Here is a 17,672-nt window from a genome sequence, read left to right as displayed (position 1 = left end):
TTAGATGTTTACATTATCTAATATAAACCTTTTTTTTTCTGGTCCATTTTGGGAGACTAAAGCATAGAAGGGAAGGAATGTGGGAGAAGGAAAAGAGACAGAGCTGGCCTCAGCCTTGGTTGAACCCCCACCGTCCAACAGCTGCTCTAGTGCCTCTTCCATGTGAGACCCTCAGAGGACTGTGGAGGGCTGTATGTCTTTCCTATTTCCCAGATAAAGAAACTGACACTCAAGCAAGATCACTCAGCTAGAAAATGAACTCAAACCTCATCTGTCTTACATCATAGCAAAATCTCTTTCTTCTCCCAGGCACCATGAAGACCCAGGCTGGTAAATATGGGGCCTCACTCCTGTGGTTTCCTAAATGCCCCCAGAGGAAACATTTTTCATTTTAAGTGAACATAGCATGTTCACCTCTGATGACAAAGCAGGTTTAATAATATGAATGGACCCTAAGAGAGTTTTGGTTCCATTGATGTATTTAAGAAATGTCAATTTTCAGGCTTGGGAAAGCATCCCAAAAAAGATGTTTTGGACTTTTTAAGTTTTATTTTTAATATTGCCTTATTTCTGGTTTCATTGTTATAAACTTGCAAGTTGTTTTGTTCTGACAAAGTCAAAGGAATCAAAGTCTTAAGTTTTGATCATTCAGTGTGTGTGTGTGTGTGTGTGTGTGTGTGTGTGTGAAATTGATCCCAGACCTATTGACCGAAGGAAGATAAAGTTTAGCAAAGCACATGATGAAAAACCTAAGAGACCTCTATTGACCTATATACACTGAAATTTCTGCTCTCCTGAAATGTTGAAGAAAGGAATGTTCTAGGCAATTGAATATGCCAGTTGATACACAATTAAATGAGGATCAACTGCTCACAAATGTTTATTCTCAGGGATCCCAGACACTCTTGAGAGGACTGTCATGAAGGCACCAACCTTTGATGGTCTCTCACTAAGGACTGTCTTCTCATTTGTTCTAAACTCACATGTCTGTTTCCCTCTTGTCCTCCTCCGATCCATCACCATTCCTCAGCCTGAGTATCTCTGAAAGATGCAGTGTGAGTCATTCATGAAGTAAGTCAGCTGGCATTTATCAAGTGCCCACTATGTCCCAGATACTGCTCCAGGTTCTCAGGCACTAAGATCCTTGTTCTCATGGACTTATGGGGAGATGAGAGAAGACAAGCAGTGAGCAAATGAACAAAGGAATAACCGTGAAATTATTCATCATGATGAATCCTACGACTATCAGAACTGACTAGGTGACAAGACCAGGAATGCTCCTCCAGACTAGGGGTCAGATAAACTGAGACCTGTTGGAAAAGGCAAACCAGCAAGAAACGGGGGAAAGAACAGTCCAGGAAGAAGGAATACCTAATGCAAAGACCTTAAGATGGGAACAAGTTCACAAAGGAGCAGAAAGGTTCATGAGGCTAGAGGATGGTATTTATTGGATTGATAAATGGGAAACGGCCAAAGCATGTATCTGGGACATGTAAATTTAGATTACTGTTGTTCATCCCAATGGAGCTGTCAAGTGGGTACCCAACCATAGAGCTTAGAGTCCAGCAGAGAGGTTAGGGTTGAAATACAGTCTATGGAGTGGGTTAACTTATATACGATGTAGAAAGCCATGTTCTAGAAGAGTTAATCCAGGAAGGTAGTGTAAATTAAAAAAGGAAGAAGCTGCAGTACTGAACTCTGGAGTTCCCCAACATTTAAAGGGGTAAATAGACGTGAAACAATCAGCAAAGATGTTTAAAAGGTAAAATAATAATAATAATAAAATGAAAACCATGCGAACAACAACAACAACAACAACAAAATCAAAAGAGTAGGTGCACAGACCAGAACCAAAAAGTGTCTCAAGAAGGAGTAGTAGACAACTCAATTCAGTGGCTGCCAGAAAGTCAAGAAACATGAGATCCACAAGTGACACAGTCTTCCTAGATGTAGAGTGATAGAAACCAGACACAAAAGGGAGTGTACTATGTGATTCCATTATACGAAGCTCAAGAATAGGAAAAACTGGTCTATGGCACTGGAAGTTCTGACTCCAGTAGTTCAAAGCATTTCATCTTTCACATCTGTTATCCTGGCATCTCTTTGGAACATGCAAAAACCGGGTGGTGCCCCGTGCTGATGTTAACTGTAATGCTGTGAATATTTTATTGGAGCCCTTTTCACTCTCCCAGCCAAATAGACCACAAGCACAGAGAAGGCAGAAGAGAAGGGCATCTCTTGTTTTGCCTAGTAAAGTGCAAAGCAAGAGCTCACCACCCACTCCTTCCTTAGCATCTGCTTCCCACATACCAGTTCATCAGACACGTGAGTGTATAATCTATTCCACAATAGATTATACAAAGATGTGGAAAAGCTTGTGACAGGAGAGGGAGCCCCAGGTGGTCAACTGCACCTGAGAGAAGAATGAACCCCAAGTCAGGCTCTGTAATGCATAATCCATTATCCTGGTGAATAGAACTCACTCACAAATGGATTGTATCCAGGTGCTGCCAGATACTTGTTCTGTGCCTTTGGCACAGTTCGCTAGTGTCTGCGTGCCTCAGTTTCTCCAACTCCAAAGCAAGGATACTAGAAGTATCATCTTTATGAGCTGCCATGAGGACAAAAGGAGATGATTCATCCACAGAGCCTGACACATGGTAGTAATCAATAAGAGTTGGTGTTGGTGGTGGCGGTAGTGGTGGACAGAATTATACTTTGGGGATATGATTGCTGCTCTTCCTTAGGCATTACCTCTGTTAGACAATGTGCTCCCTACTTCTGGAAGGAGTAGTGACTTGCTGGGGACACAAAGGGCTTTTGGGGTGATGTCATGTTCTGCTTCCAAGTGTGTGCTCTGTTTATCAAAGTGTGTTCAGTTTGTGAAAACTCATACAGCTGTCCATCTAGGATATGAACATGTTTCTCTATGTGAATTAAACTTCAATACAAATAAGAAAAAGATCCTTCATGGGCTCCCCTTAGCTTTCAAGATGAAGTTACTTTTTCTTAGCCTAGAACAGAAGTGCCTTTAAGACCAGGCCCTTATCTTCTCCACATCCAACTCTTTGAAGTGCTATAAATATATCAACTCTGTTACCTCATGATGGCTTCACTCTTACAGTTTCCTCTACTTGGAACCAAAACTCAGCTCAAGTACCACCTCTTCCGGGAAGACTTCCCTGACTGCATTAAGATGGCCTTAATGGGACTCACACGGCCCCTGCGCTTCCATCCATCGTTGAATTGACGATCCTACTATCTTTATGTCCTTGTCTGAAGTTCAGTGAGAGCAGCAACCTTTTCTTTTTTCATCAAATTGTGTCATTTTGAGTAAGAAAGAGCTTGAAAAATAAATAACGACTGATTACTTAAATAAATGGATGAATAATATTAAAAGGAATCCCTCTTCAGATTTATGACCATAGGAAGGTAGAAATGGAAAAAGACAGAGCTGGAATTTCTTTAGTACAGGTTAACATGGGTTTCTCCGAGGATGCGCATGAATATCATGACCAGTCTCTATTTTATCCACGGAATTCAGCTGTAAGAATTGCCCTTTCACTGAGACCAACACTTTTAATTCTAAACAACCGAAACAGGAGTATTGAATGCAAAGGACATAGTTGACTCTGTGACCAGTAGCTTATTACTAGCATGGAATAATTAACATGACAATGGCCATCTGTTAGCACAGCAACAAACAAGAGATGTATAGTAAGCATTTACTGAGTTCCTACTGTATACCGTAATATGCACTATCCAGGTAGAATTCAGACTTACATGTTCAGCAACTCTGGAAGGAAAAACTGAAGTGGCTTTCATGGAGTCCCTCTACGTATTAGGTATTATACAGGTTATCTCATTCATTCAACACTCCCCAAGGTGGGTGTTATCACCCCAATATCAAGAGATGCGGGGGCCTGGGTGGCTCAGCTGAAGGCTCTGCCTTCAGCTCAGGTCCTTGATCTCAGGGTCCTGGGATGGAGCCCAGCATCGAATTGGGCTCTCTGCTCAGCAGGGAGTCTGCTTCCCTTCCTCTCTCTCTGCCTGCTTCTCTACCTACTTGTGATCTCTCTCTCTGTCAAACAAATAAATAAAATCTTAAAAAGAGAGAGAGAGAGAGAGATGCAGCTGTGTAATCACACAACTAGTAGAAGAAGGACAAGCAGTACAGTAGTCCCTTCACCTCTAAAATCCAGGTTCTCCCATCCCATAGATTCCAGTTCTTCAGCAGAGCAATGGGAGGCTAGTCAGTATGCTGAGTGTTTTGGGGGCTGGGGATCAACGGATGCTGAAGGAAGAGGCAGAGAGCTCCCAGCCTAGTCTTTCTCGGATTAGAGAAGAACACACAGCCCTTTCTTTACCATGCTTTCCCTTGCCAAGCCCCACAGGAGGAGTTTTGAAAACCAGAAGCAGCCCTTTGTCAAGCAAATTCCTTTTGGTACATGCTATGTAAGAGACAGTCAGGGTGCTGCTCTGGAGTGGTTAAGATTTTGAGGGATTTGTACTAAGGAAATTGTCTGCACTCTTCCTTGAGCCCTGGAGGCAGGTAAGCAGTCCCTCCTAGTATTGCATCTTATTTCCACTACAGTGTACAGAGACTGTATAGCTCCAGTGCTCTGTGTTGTTCAGTAGGTCCACCAGCATTGCTGGGCATCACTGAAATGACCACAGGGAAATAGAGAAGATGGAACACTTTGGGTTCTTAGGCTACTGTATAAGTAGGGTATCTGTCTTTCAATCAATTGATCAATCTATATCTGTATCTGTCTCTCTATATGTTTACATATATTTATAATATATAATTTATATATATGCATCTTTGCATATATATGTTTACATACATATATACACACAATTTTCCTTCTGTTTTGTACTGTTTCATCCCTTGGAGAATTTAATTTTCCAGCCCATATTCAATCACAGTACCTTCCCTTTGTCTCTCCAATCCAACCCTTCTCTTTGCCTGCTGCCCTCGCCCACATTCAGATCTGCTCTTCTTGCTGGAGGCATGGCAACAACTATGTCACATATTTTCTGTCTGTCCCCTAGCCTTGCAGTCCGTTCTCCAGAGTCACATAAATAATGCTGTCACATCCCTTCTCCTCCCCGACTTAAAAAATTGCTGGCTCCCTATTTCCCTATTAGCTGAAGACCGAATTCCTTGCCATAGGGTACAAGGACCATTCCAAGGGAATGAATTCCAGGGGAATTCTCAGTTCTGACCAGTCCTTCACACAGAGACCCTTAAACCATGGTGAACTCACCCAAAACTTGCCATCTGCTATCCATCCCCTTCGTCTTTGCTTGTTCCCTGAATGATCTTCTCTAACTCTAACTGGGGAACCCTTATTTTTTAAGACACAATAATATCCAGCTGGAATGTCTCACCCTCAATGAAGCCCCTCTGCAAAGTAGGCAGAACGAAGTTCAATACTGCTTTTACACCTCAGAAAACAGATTCAGAGAGATGAAGAAGCTGGCCCAAGATCAGACAGTGAGTAAGCGCATGCCAGAAAAAGACTCAAATTCAGATCTTCCAATTGTGATTTCTGACCTATATATCAATGTCTCTTTATTGAAAATGGCGCAATACTTTTCTGTGTCAGAGAAAAGTGGCAAACCTTATGTGAAAGAACTTTTCAGCACTCTCTAAAAGGACTGAAATCCTCAAGCCACAAGAAGTGCTTAAAAGAAGCATTTTTCAAGAGGGGATGCTTGGCAGCAGATTGGGCACCTAATGTCTTCTGCATACAGCAAATGTGCTCTTTATCCCGCACATTTGAGTAAATTTCTTTCAGAAGAACTCAGCATCGTGCCCGAGTGTCATATTGCCTTTGGTTTGTCGTTTTATTACCAGAGCAAAAAATGTGCCTTCCTTTTTATTTGATTAACATTATCCTGGGAGTGGAGAGGAGTATTTTGTCACTGCATTGATTCAAATAGTCAGTGAATGGTGATAATAGTAAAGAGCAAAGCAAGTTTTAGTCCTCTTACTATTGTTTTAAATTCTCCACAGAGGGGCGCCTGGGTGGCTCAGTGGGATAAAGCCACTGCCTTCAGCTCAGGTCATGATCCCAGGGTCCTGGGATCGAGCCCCACATCGGGGTCTCTGCTCAGCGGGGAGCCTGCTTCCTCCTCTCTCTCTGCCTGCCTCTCTGCCTATTTGTGATCTCTGTCAAATAAATAAATAAAATCTTCAAAAAAAAGTCTCCACAGACCAGGACCCCATTATTGCCTGCACCTGGCACGGACCACTCCCCACTTCCTCCCCCCACTCCCAGGGCATAGCATGGATGCTAAACATGTTGATCAAATGTATCTCACTGGGTCCTGAGGATAGCCCCAGAAAGGAGCTACTGTTATCATTTTGTACATGAGAATGATAGGTCTGGAGAAGTTAAGTCACTTGCTAGGGACATATAGCTAAGTTACAGGAGCTGAGTCCTGGTCTGTGAAGGCAGAGTCTGTGAAGGTTGGCCTTGTATTTTGGGGTCTCCCAGTATACAGTAGGCATTCAGCAATGCTTAAATAAATCAAAGAATGAAGAAAGAGCTTTGTCTGGCAACTACTCAATGAAGGGAACTGGGAAAATCTTAACTCCTTGAAAAGAGAAAAGGAAGAAAAAGTTCCCTGAAATCTGAATTTTATTACTCATCCTTTAAGTTCTGTTCCACATTGTGGACTATAGATTATAGAGTAATGCAAGTTATCATCTGTGAACCAGCCACTGGGATGAATTAAAGCATCCCTGATGGCTACTGCTATTTAATAGGCACCTACTGTATTCCAGCATCTATTTAAAGGGCTTGAGGGTAAACCACAATCCTGGGAGGCAGACAGTATTGCTCCCATCTTATAGATGAAGAAATGGAGCCACAAAGGGGTCATGTAGGTTATCATGGTCACAAGGTGTTGAGCTCAGTCAGGACTTAACTCAAGCTTGCCTGACTCCAAAACTTTTGGTCTTAGCATTTCTGGGCAGAACTAAAGTTCCCGGAGGTCTTGGACCCCCACCAAGTAGACACGGACATTATCTGAGCTGTCAGCCCCCTCACTATTCTGAATAAGCCTGAGGAGCATTATGGACTATGCTTGTATGAGCTAGTGCAACAACACCTTTTGCAAGATTGGGATCATACTTAACTTTCAGAAACAGTAACAGTTCCAGATGACAGTTCCATAATTCCCTTTCAGATACAAACTCAACTGCCAGTCAAGATTTTGGTAATAAAAATGGAAGAATTTTCATTTTTACAAGTGTAACTGAAGCTTTTCACTATGCAGTATGATGGCCTTTTAATATTCTGCCTCTTCATCCTCCCCATACTTCCTGTGTAACGTTCCTACTTTAAAAGCTAAAACATTTGCACCCATGTACAATTCGAGTTCTGAAACAATGCTTAAAATAGAGCATGCTTGCCAGTGAATTTCATCAACATTTGGGATATGGTTACAGCATGCTAGACACCATCTATTTCTTTTACCAATACTAACTTCCTTCATCCTTCAGCCCTGTCAGAGACATGTAGTTATGATCAGCTCCAGGTTACAGATGGAGAAACTGATGCTACAGAGAAGCTAAATGATGTGGCCCCCAAGTCACAGAGTTAAGGACAGGCGGAGTTAAGGTTCAAAGCCAGAGTCCACCTCTGGGGCAGTTCACATGACTTGGCTGCTTCTGCTTACTGACCTTCTCTGTTGGTTCCTTGCACTCCACCCTGGTGGTCAAAGCCGGACCCCTTTTAGGGACAGCTACTTATCTTTCCTTCCACAAATGTGCACTGGCTACTGTTTTGTGCATCTTTGTTTTCTGCCATGTCCCCATTTGGTTAAGACTTACTCTCTCTCCTCTGTACCCAACTGCCCCCCAACTCTGAATAGTCACTGATGACCACCCTCTTTATTATGCCCCTGCACCTGACCATGAGCCTTAGGCAAGACTGGATGTTTGACCCAGCCAGACTCCTTATGCACACATGGTGAGTCTTGAACTGAGCAAGAATCTCCTCAAAATAGCCAAAGAGAGAGGGCATAAGATACAAGGCATACAAAGATAAAAGGCATAAGAGCTTTCAGTAAAGGAGAAGTGGGAGAGTCTTCTTGCTAACTTGCAGAAGGGAGATTCAAATTAAAACCACATTGAGATATGACCTTACACCAGTTAGAATGGCCAAAATTAACAAAACAGGAAACAACATGTGTTGGAGAGGATGTGGAGAAAGGGGAACCCTCTTACACTGTTGGTGGGAATGCAAGTTGGTGCAGCCACTTTGGAGAACAGTGTGGAGATTCCTCAAGAAATTAAAAATAGAACTTCCCTATGACCCTGCAATTGCACTCCTAGATATTTACCCCAAATATACAGATGTCCTGAAAAGAAGGGCCATCTGTACCCCCAATGTTTATAGCAGCAATGGCCACGGTCGCCAAACTGTGGAAAGAACCAAGATGCCCTTCAACGGACGAATGGATAAGGAAGATGTGGTCCATATACACTATGGAGTATTATGCCTCCATCAGAAAGGATGAATACCCAACTTTTGTAGCAACATGGACTGGACTGGAAGAGATTATGCTGAGTGAAATAAGTCAAGCAGAGAGAGTCAATTATCATATGGTTTCACTTATTTGTGGAGCATAACAAATAGCATGGAGGACAAGGGGTGTTAGAGAGAAGGGAGTTGGGGTAAATTGGAAGGGGAGGTGAATCATGAGAGACTATGGACTCTGAAAAACAATCTGAAGGGTTTGAAGTGGCGGGGGGGTGGGAGGTTGGGGTACCAGGTGGTGGGTATTATAGAGGGCACGGATTGCATGGAGCACTGGGTGTGGTGAAAAAAATAATGAATACTGATTTCTGAAAATAAATTAATTAATAAAAAATATAAAGAATATGTGGCACAAAATTTACAAATATAATAAAATACATAATAATAATAAAAAAAAAAGAAATCCAAGTTCAAGGGCAAGTTCCTTTTGTTCCCAAGACTTAGCCTCAGTTTTGCCCTTAGCTTCCCTGAGACACTGCAGTATCCTAGGATAAAGTCTGAGTTTTCTGAAGCTATGTTGAGTTGGGTATCAATCTGCCACCAGAGAAATCCAAATAAATATGGCTACCCCTTCCTTCCTAAGCCTGTGTTGGGTTCTGGAGGTGGACAGGACTCCACTTTAGCTCTCAAGGTTTCACTGTCTAGGGAGGGTGACAGCCATGCAAACAAGAATTGTAAAACCCCTACAGTGGAATTTATCAGAGTATGCGGTTGCTTGATTCATTGGATGAGCAGGTGGAAATGGGGAACTATTGAAAAATTATACTTGAACATTTTATTTATGACTTAAACATGAAATAGCAAATGTATTAGCTGGTCTTTTAAAATAAGGCCAGGGCATTTATTTTTAGCTTTGATGTATTGTTTCTTATTGAGACCATAGCTAATTGTGCACCAGCCAAGACTTCTAGTTCCTTAAAAATGGAGCAGGAATTTAAAAGTCCTTGCAACATTATCAGAGTGACTTTGGAATTTTTCCCACAAATGTTCACGGCCACCTCATCCACATCTTAATTCAGTGGTGATGTTTTGGTTAGTCAGCATTACCAAGCCTTCCCAAAGCATTCGATTCCATTTTCATACAAACAGCAACACTCATTCCTACTTGTTGAAAAATTTTAATATCTAATTAGAGTGAGCGCACTCACAAATAAACTGACATAATTGCATTTGGGAGCAAGCCCAGAGGCTTCTGGCCAGCATGGGGCTGGTGTGGAATAGAAGCTGTGGGCATTTAGAGAGCTCCTTATGAGCTGGGGACTTTCAGCCCCATAAGCGCCCAGCTGACAGGTGTGAGGGAGGGCAGTCCCTCTGAGTACCCACTGAGTCAGGTAATTCAGAGCGTTGGTAAGTGGAGGTCATCCAAGAGAACTGTTCTGCATTCAATCAGAGGTTGATGGAGGTTACCATCAGGGCAGAAACCAGTAGGTCAACATGGCAAAGGATTAAGGGGTGCTTCACGGAAGTGTTGTCATTTCAGCAGAGCAATTGGAGAAGGCATCCCAGGGGCAGGTCCAGGATGATTGGAGGAACGCATGGCTTATGTGAATAACCACCTGTTTTAGAACACTCAGATGGCCAGCCTCTTGACCAGGAGTGAGCATATGCCTTCTTCCTGAGACTTGCCACCAAATGTTTAGGCTCTGCAGATCCGTGTTCTCCTCACTTGTTCTGTGCCTGGCTCTGAGTCTTGAAGACAGCCTGAGTAGAAGCCCAGCCTTCCTTCCATTACCTTTGCAGCTCTTGCAAGGCTCCCAGGACCTCATCTGTTGCTTATGGAACAGTCTGCCCTAAGTCACTGGGTTCTCTGTCCACACTGCTAGTGAGGGGCTGCTGGACTTACTGTCATAGTGTTTGTCAAGCTCCTGCCCTTGCAGGACCTCTCTGATACCATGACTATCATTTCTTGAGCCTGTTGTCTCTGAGACAGAGCCTATAAGCCCCCCACGGAATTCAGGATCACATCTGTTTGTTCAATCCTGTATTCATAGCAGCTAATAGATTGGTCTACCGCAGAATCTCAGTAAACATGTGTGGAGTGAATGAATGAGTGAATTTCAAAAGAGACAGTATCCCATAACCTCAGTACTTGCTGGTCCGCCCCTCTGTGGCTGTGGCACCCTCTCTAGCTTTCTACAGGACTGTTCCTCCTGCCCTTCAGGTCCCCACTCCAGTCACCACGTAGGGTCCTTCACTGACTGTTCAGCTAAAGCAGCCACCAGCTCCCCTTCATCATCTCTTCGAGGGTCTGTTTATTACCTCTAGAATACTGGCTCTCCAGAGGCAAGTGCCATGTTGGTTTTTGGTTTCCTACTGATTCTCCACGCCCATCCCTGCACCTGTCACATGGCACCTTCCCCTTAGCATGGTAACAGAATGAATAAATGACTGAATTATGATCCAAGTTCCAGTGGGGGGTGGAAGGGAGACCACAGGCGTGGTGTGAGTTTTCACCAAGCATTTGCCAAGTGCATGACTTTGGACTGCTGGATTTCACATGCACTCTTTAGATCTCAGAATCCTAATATGTAAAATGGGATGAACATTGTAACTTACAGCCTCGTACAATTAATACGTGGTTTTTTGTTTTTTTTTTTTTTTAAGATTTTATTTATTTATTTGACAGACAGAGATCACAAGCATGCAGAGAGTCAGGCAGAGAGAGAGAGAGAGAGAGGGAAGCAGGCTTCCCGCGGAGCAGGGAGCCCAATGCGGGGCTCGATCCCAGCACCCTGAGATCATGACCCTAGCCAAAGGCAGCAGCCTAAACCACTGAGCCACCCAGGTGCCCCTAATACGTGGTTTTGATCAAACAGTGGGTACAAAGCATTTGGTGTGCTACAGTGTGAGTGGTCAGTATAAAGAAGATATTGTCTGTAACCCCAGAGTAGGTCTCTTACCAGGGCTTTCACCTTCACTTTGCCTGCCATAGAGACGGATCCGTGAGATGTCTCTCCATTTACAAGGGTCTAGGGGAGTGGTGAGTTCTTCCTAAAGCCATTAAGAATCACTGCTGTTTGTAAGCCCAGAAGAGCTGCCTACATGGGATGTCTGCCTTTTCCTCCCCCAGGACAAGGATCTGCATAAGATAATCTCCTGAATCTCTCACCATCTTTCATCTGCACAGACTCTGCTGGCCACAGTAAGGAATCCAGTCATGAGCTGGGCACAATCTCTGCCATCTCTTTGTTCACTGTTTAGGAGGCATTTATTGAGAACCTGCTATTTTCAGGCACTGAGTTCCCCTCAAAGCTGTGATTAGCACCTACTCCCATCCAGCAACAATGCACGAGCAGGGCCATGGATACCGGGGAAACTGGCAAATAGCACTAATGAGGACAAAATGGACATGATGCAGGGTCATTTTCAAGAACCATGTCTCATAATGAGACAGCCTTCAAGAGAGGAGAAGCTTCATCATATGAAGCTCCTGGGGCACTTCATTGATAAAGCCTTTTGCATGGGAGCAGAGTCAAGGAGAGCCGAGAGGAGGGTGAGAGTTCACGCCAAGCCCATCACAGGTTTTATTTCATAGCATGTTCACAGTAACCCTGGGGAGCAGATGATTTTATTGCTATTTGACAAATTAGGAAACTAAGGCACAGAGATGACCAAGCTCACCTAAGGCTGTGATTGTTCATAATGGAGACAAGGTCCAAACCCTGATTACCCCCCAAAACCAGGACCTTCCCAACTACCATCCCCCAAAAATCCCATCAGAGAATAAGATGATAAAGGATTTCCTCCTCTCCCTGTACTCTGTCCTTCTTGCACTACACAGGGCTGGCTCATTCTAAGCTTTCTGCTATCAGCATAAGCATCAGTCCATCCCAAAGATCCTTTCTATCCTGGTTTGAATTATGTCATGCTCTGATCATGACCTGTTCTTGTCTGGCACCTGTCACGTTTTGTGAATGTGTATGGGTCCATTTGAGTGGGTATTATTGAATGCTTGTATCCCTGTTAGCATGTAAGCTCCCCATAGTAGGGCCCCCAACCATTTGGATCACCACTATCTACCCAACATCCCACATGGTGCCTGGTACAAAACACACACTTGGTAGATATTGGTTGTGTTCAAGAATGGCATGAAGTTAGCAATTAATTTCTCAAGAAAGTTGGCCAAGAGCCCCAAGACTTCTGTGTGGTGCACACCTCCCCCATCTCAAACTTGCTGGTAAAGCCTTAACAAGTCTGTCCCTCTGCATTGCTTTTTTCCAGGAACGGCTTGTGCTGTCTGTGCTCCCCCGCTTTGTCGTCCTGGAAATGATCAATGACATGACCAATGTTGAAGATGAGCACTTGCAGCACCAGTTCCATCGGATCTACATCCACCGTTATGAGAACGTCAGGTAGGAACCACGGTAGCCTCCCCCCAGCTCCGTGTGTGATCTGAGTGTGCGCCTGGATACTCCCATCTGACTGCCGTGACTTCTGTCTGCCTGAATGTCAAAGCCTCTCTACATTTGGTTGATTAATTCATTAACCAGTGATTATTCATCACAGAATACCTTTCCAAATTAAGGCTCAAGGAGAATGTCAGGGAAATGTAATTATATTGGCTTGCCTTGCCTTTATATTTCAAGTAGAAAAACAAAAGCCTTTTACATTATGATTGAAAAAAATAATTCCCAGATGTGATCTGGAGACCTCAGGAGTGATCACATAGCTCTTCTCCTTATATCCCTTATAACTTTCTTTAATATATAAAAATAATTACAATATAAAAATGATTACAGCTGATTTTTATTTTATTTTATTTTTAAACATATTTTTGCCCAACCATCCATCCATCTATCTACCCATTGACCCAACTACCCACCCCCCATCCACCCAACATACTCATCCCTTCATCTATGCACACTTGCACCCAACTACCCACCTACCCACACATCCAACCATCCACCTACCCATCCATCCAGTCATCCACCCATTCACCCATCTACCCACCCACTCATCCAACCATCCACCAACCCATCCACCAAATTATCCATCCACCCACTCATCCATCCATCTACCCATTCTTGCACCCACCCACCCTTCTTTCTACCCATCCATCCATCAGTGCCCTCTCTGCCCAGAACTGCCCTGGACAATCTGGTACATACTGAAAAATCAGAGGTGAGGGTTACTTGATGAGAGAGGCCAGATTTAAAATTCCAGTTCTACTTCTTCCTTGTGTGTGACCTTGGGGGATTTACATAGCTGAATATCCGGACCCTTCCCTGCAAAATGGCATTTTAATAACCACCTTGCAGGGGTTGATGCAGATGATAGGAGTGAACATAAATACGAAGCACAGAATAGGGATAACATATAGTAGAGCCTTGGACGTACTGTAGATGGCTTCAGACATGTCTCCTAATTAAAAGTAAAACAAGCTAACCCTGGTTGATTTAAAAACCTGTATTGCATGGAGCACTGGGCATGATGCATAAACAATGAATCTTGGAACACTGAAAAAATTAAATTAAATTTAAAAAAAGAAAGAAAGAGTCTATAGATAGGCTGCATAATGGCTCACAGGACAACTGGGGAAGGATGGAGAGGTGGGCTCAACAGATGGGCCAGAATCACAGCAGAACCCTAGGCCAGTGAGGATTCTGACTTCACTGTTTCTGCAGAATCCACTGCTTGTGCCCTCAACTCTGTCGCCTTCCCCAACACAGTTGTCACCTTTGGATTCCTCCTGCAGTCCCCCAGGACCTGGATGTAGCTGCCTCTGCCCTACCACAACCCCCTGCTCCCCCTGCCTCATTGCACTGTGAGTTAAAGCCTGGGGTAGATGTGGCTGCTTGGCTTAGATCAGTCACTCACCAGAAGTGCAGATTTTTCATGAAAGGATTAATAAACTAAGAAAATTTTTTAAAAAGAGCCTGGAAAACAGATATATCTGACATTCAGCTTGTACAGTAGAATTATATCTTCCTTCCACTAAATATTATAGGGTGAAAATTTCCAAACGTAGGGGGAAATTTTATACGTTAAACAGCTCTAAAACTGACCAATGTACCTTCTTGGTTCCTTCCTTCCTTCCTGACTTTAGTCAGAGGGAAGCCTTCTTACCAGCCTCTCTGGGCATTCAGCTGGAATGCTGGGGCACTCATCTGAAAGGAAGTCCAGCAGAAAGCATGGCTCTAACCCAGCAGGAATATCCATAGAGGTCATTATCAGAGTTTTGTCCAAAAATAGAACTACGCTGGTTAAGATGCCTGAGTTTGTAAAGCAGCCTTTTGTCAAATAGCCACTCCCATAAAAGATACTCCCCAGATCCACGAATTGGTCCCATTGATAATGGGAACTCATTAAAACCAGATGTAGACAACAGGAAGTATCTATAATTATAATACAGTGTGGGATTCTATTTTTATTTATTTTTTTATCGTGTTAGGTTAATCACCATAAAATACATCATTAGTTTTTGATGCAGTGTTCTAAGATTCATTGTTTATGCACCACACCTAGTGCTCCACGCAATACGTGCCCTCCTTAATATCCACCACCAGGCTCACCCATTCCCCCAATACCCTCCCCTTCAAAATCCTCAGTTTGTTTTTCAGAGTCTGCAGTCTCTCACGGTTCATCTCCACCTCTGGTAAAGTAAGCAAAGGGTACAAATAGCTCATAAAAAGAATACGACCTAGAGTGAGGAAGGGGGTCAGAGTGAGAGAATAAGGGAAATCCTAAAAGACATGACTCTTATTTGCCGTATTGAAAATTGAGTCAGCTTAGTGAAAAATATTAAAAAAAAAATGAATCCTAAACCAAAGGATTAGTGAAGGCTAAAAGTGAGATCTATCTGTCTATATCTGTATCTCTATATAACATATAACATTAATTATGTATATATGATTATTATTATCTGATATTAATGATTATCGTTGTATATACATATATATGTATATATGAAAAGGATGTTATGAAAGTGCCTGTCACCATAGAGAAAGTGATGGTAGGGGAGGAATATTTACCCTTAATAAAGAAAATAAAGGGAAAAACAAATGAGACTATACACCCACACCAACACACTTAGGAGCCTTAAGTTCAATAAATGACATGTTTGGCTTTCTTTTTGCATCAATCCATTTTCAGTGCTTTCCTTAGTCAAGAACAACTGAAGTGACTTCTCTCTTCCCCACCTCACCCGTTTATTTTAAACCATAAACAGAGTTCTTAATCTTGAGATAGACCCTCTTGCAGAAAAGCACACTGCACTAAATTAGAATTAGGTTTGATGCCCTGCATTTCTCAGCGGTCTCACCCCACAGCAAAGTAGCCTTTCCTAGCAGGAGAAGAGTCTGCAGATACCTGCTGCCACATTGGACTTCTCTGGTTATCACAGAGGTGGTGGGCGGGGGGGGGGGTGTGTATGGTAGCGGGATGCCCACAGCTCCCTCTGATTTTGGGAAGATGACCTCTGGTAGGGGCAGTGGAGCCCCTCCATCCCACTGCAAGGCTGTTAGTTGCCAAAATAAGACTAGAGATGAGAACCAGACCGGCTGCTCTGCTCTGTTCAAGCCCCCCCAGAGCACACCAACTGCCATAGAGAGAACGTATTTTTAATTATTTCCCATCCTGTGTCTGTCTCTTCAGGGCAACCCACCAAGTTCATTCTGTCTTCTCTGTTGCTTCTGTTGTTTGTTATTTCGTGACCCTTCTCCAAAAACGGTCTGCTGTAAGCATCTGACTCTGGGTTACAATTCCTATGATGTGTGTACAGGTGTACATGTATCAGTACAGGGTATGATGAGGCATGTACAGGCCTTTTCCTGACCCAGGGGACTGGGAGCCAGTGGGTTAGGCTTCTCATTTCAGAACACATTCTCTGAGCCACATCTCCTGCTAGACTTTGGCTGCATCATTTCATCTTTTGGGGCCTCATATTTCTAATCCAGAAACTGCACTGTTTGCAATAAACAGACAGTTTGGATTCTCATGTTGATTTCAGCTCTGTGCATCTGAGACTTCCCTAGATTCTCTCTGGGGACCCACTTGGCCATTTGATGTTTCATTGGAAGCCTTTTGGGCTTCTGGTCCCTCTCACCCCAGCCCCATTCTATTTATTTCTCTTACTTTTTCCCATATATTTAAGGCACTTACATTATTCAGGGTAATACTGTCTGCTCTAGCAAATCACTTCTCAATTCCATTGATTTAAATTCAATAAAATTTTTTCACACAACAGCCCACTTCTGATGCTCCTGGTTGGTCAGTGACTCAGGGACAAAGGTCCCTGAGTTTTATATTTGTGCCCTTGCCTAAGCCTCAGAGTTTTTGGCATTCAGCTCCTGGAGGAAAGAGTATAGAAAAGGCACACCTGCTTCTTCACCACCTTGGCCCAGAGATGACACATGTCACTTCTGTTCAGATTCCCTTGAGGAGACCACGACTACATGGCTCTACCCAGACATGAGAGGAGAACAGGGTCCCCAGCTCAGTGGTCTTTCTTAGTAATGGGGAACATGGATTTGGAGGATGTTAGCGTCCCTCCCAAAGCTCCCTTCGCCTTCCTGTTGCCCAGCCCACACCATGTACATTGGCACATTTGCTGGTGCACGTTGTTTGGATCTACTGAAGAGGCAGATTTGTCTTTACCTCTCTCAGTGATAGAGTAGAGAGTTAGACAGTAGAACCTTCATCAGGGATCAGAAAACCCTCAATTTTAGAGGCTTATTCAGTCTACCTGCTTTCTGGGCTGACTGTTCTTTCCAGCCAACCCTATCCACATGTGAGGCCATCATATTGGCCATGTAGACCAGAGTTTCTTGTACAAGCAAAATAAAACTGAATGGGCCCAGAGAACCTGTTGGCTGGAGAGAAGCATTCCCTGATTCCCAAAAATTTCCCCAAAGAGTAACACTGTCTGGACTCCACTTATCAAGGGCTATGTTATGATTTAGAAGTTACCCACTTGTACGGGGAGGGAGGAGTCAAGATGGCGGAGAAGTAGCAAGCTGAGACTGTTTCAGCTAGCCGGAGATCAGCTAGATAGCTTATCTAAAGATTGCAAACACCTGAAAATCCATCGGCAGATCGAAGAGAAGAAAAACAGCAATTCTGGAAACAGAAAAACAACCACTTTCTGAAAGGTAGGACCGGCGGAGAAGTGAATCCAAG

At 43.4% G+C, this 17,672-nt stretch overlaps 1 protein-coding gene across 3 annotated transcripts in view; it reads left to right on the top strand.

Moving 5' to 3' along the window:
* Positions 1-17,672, top strand: part of ADCY8 (adenylate cyclase 8) — a 223,412-nt gene that overhangs the window by 66,103 nt on the left and 139,637 nt on the right. For all 3 annotated transcript variants that reach the window (XM_059395176.1, XM_059395175.1, XM_059395174.1), the window contains exon 3: positions 12,777-12,907. In XM_059395176.1, coding sequence (XP_059251159.1) covers positions 12,777-12,907 — 131 coding nt within the window. The remainder of the gene's footprint in view (positions 1-12,776; positions 12,908-17,672) is intronic.

This window comes from Mustela nigripes, chromosome 3, assembly GCF_022355385.1.
Source record: "Mustela nigripes isolate SB6536 chromosome 3, MUSNIG.SB6536, whole genome shotgun sequence".
Lineage (NCBI taxonomy): Eukaryota > Metazoa > Chordata > Mammalia > Carnivora > Mustelidae > Mustela > Mustela nigripes.
Note: the sequence above shows the minus strand (reverse complement) of the source record. Positions and strands in the feature narration are given on the sequence as shown.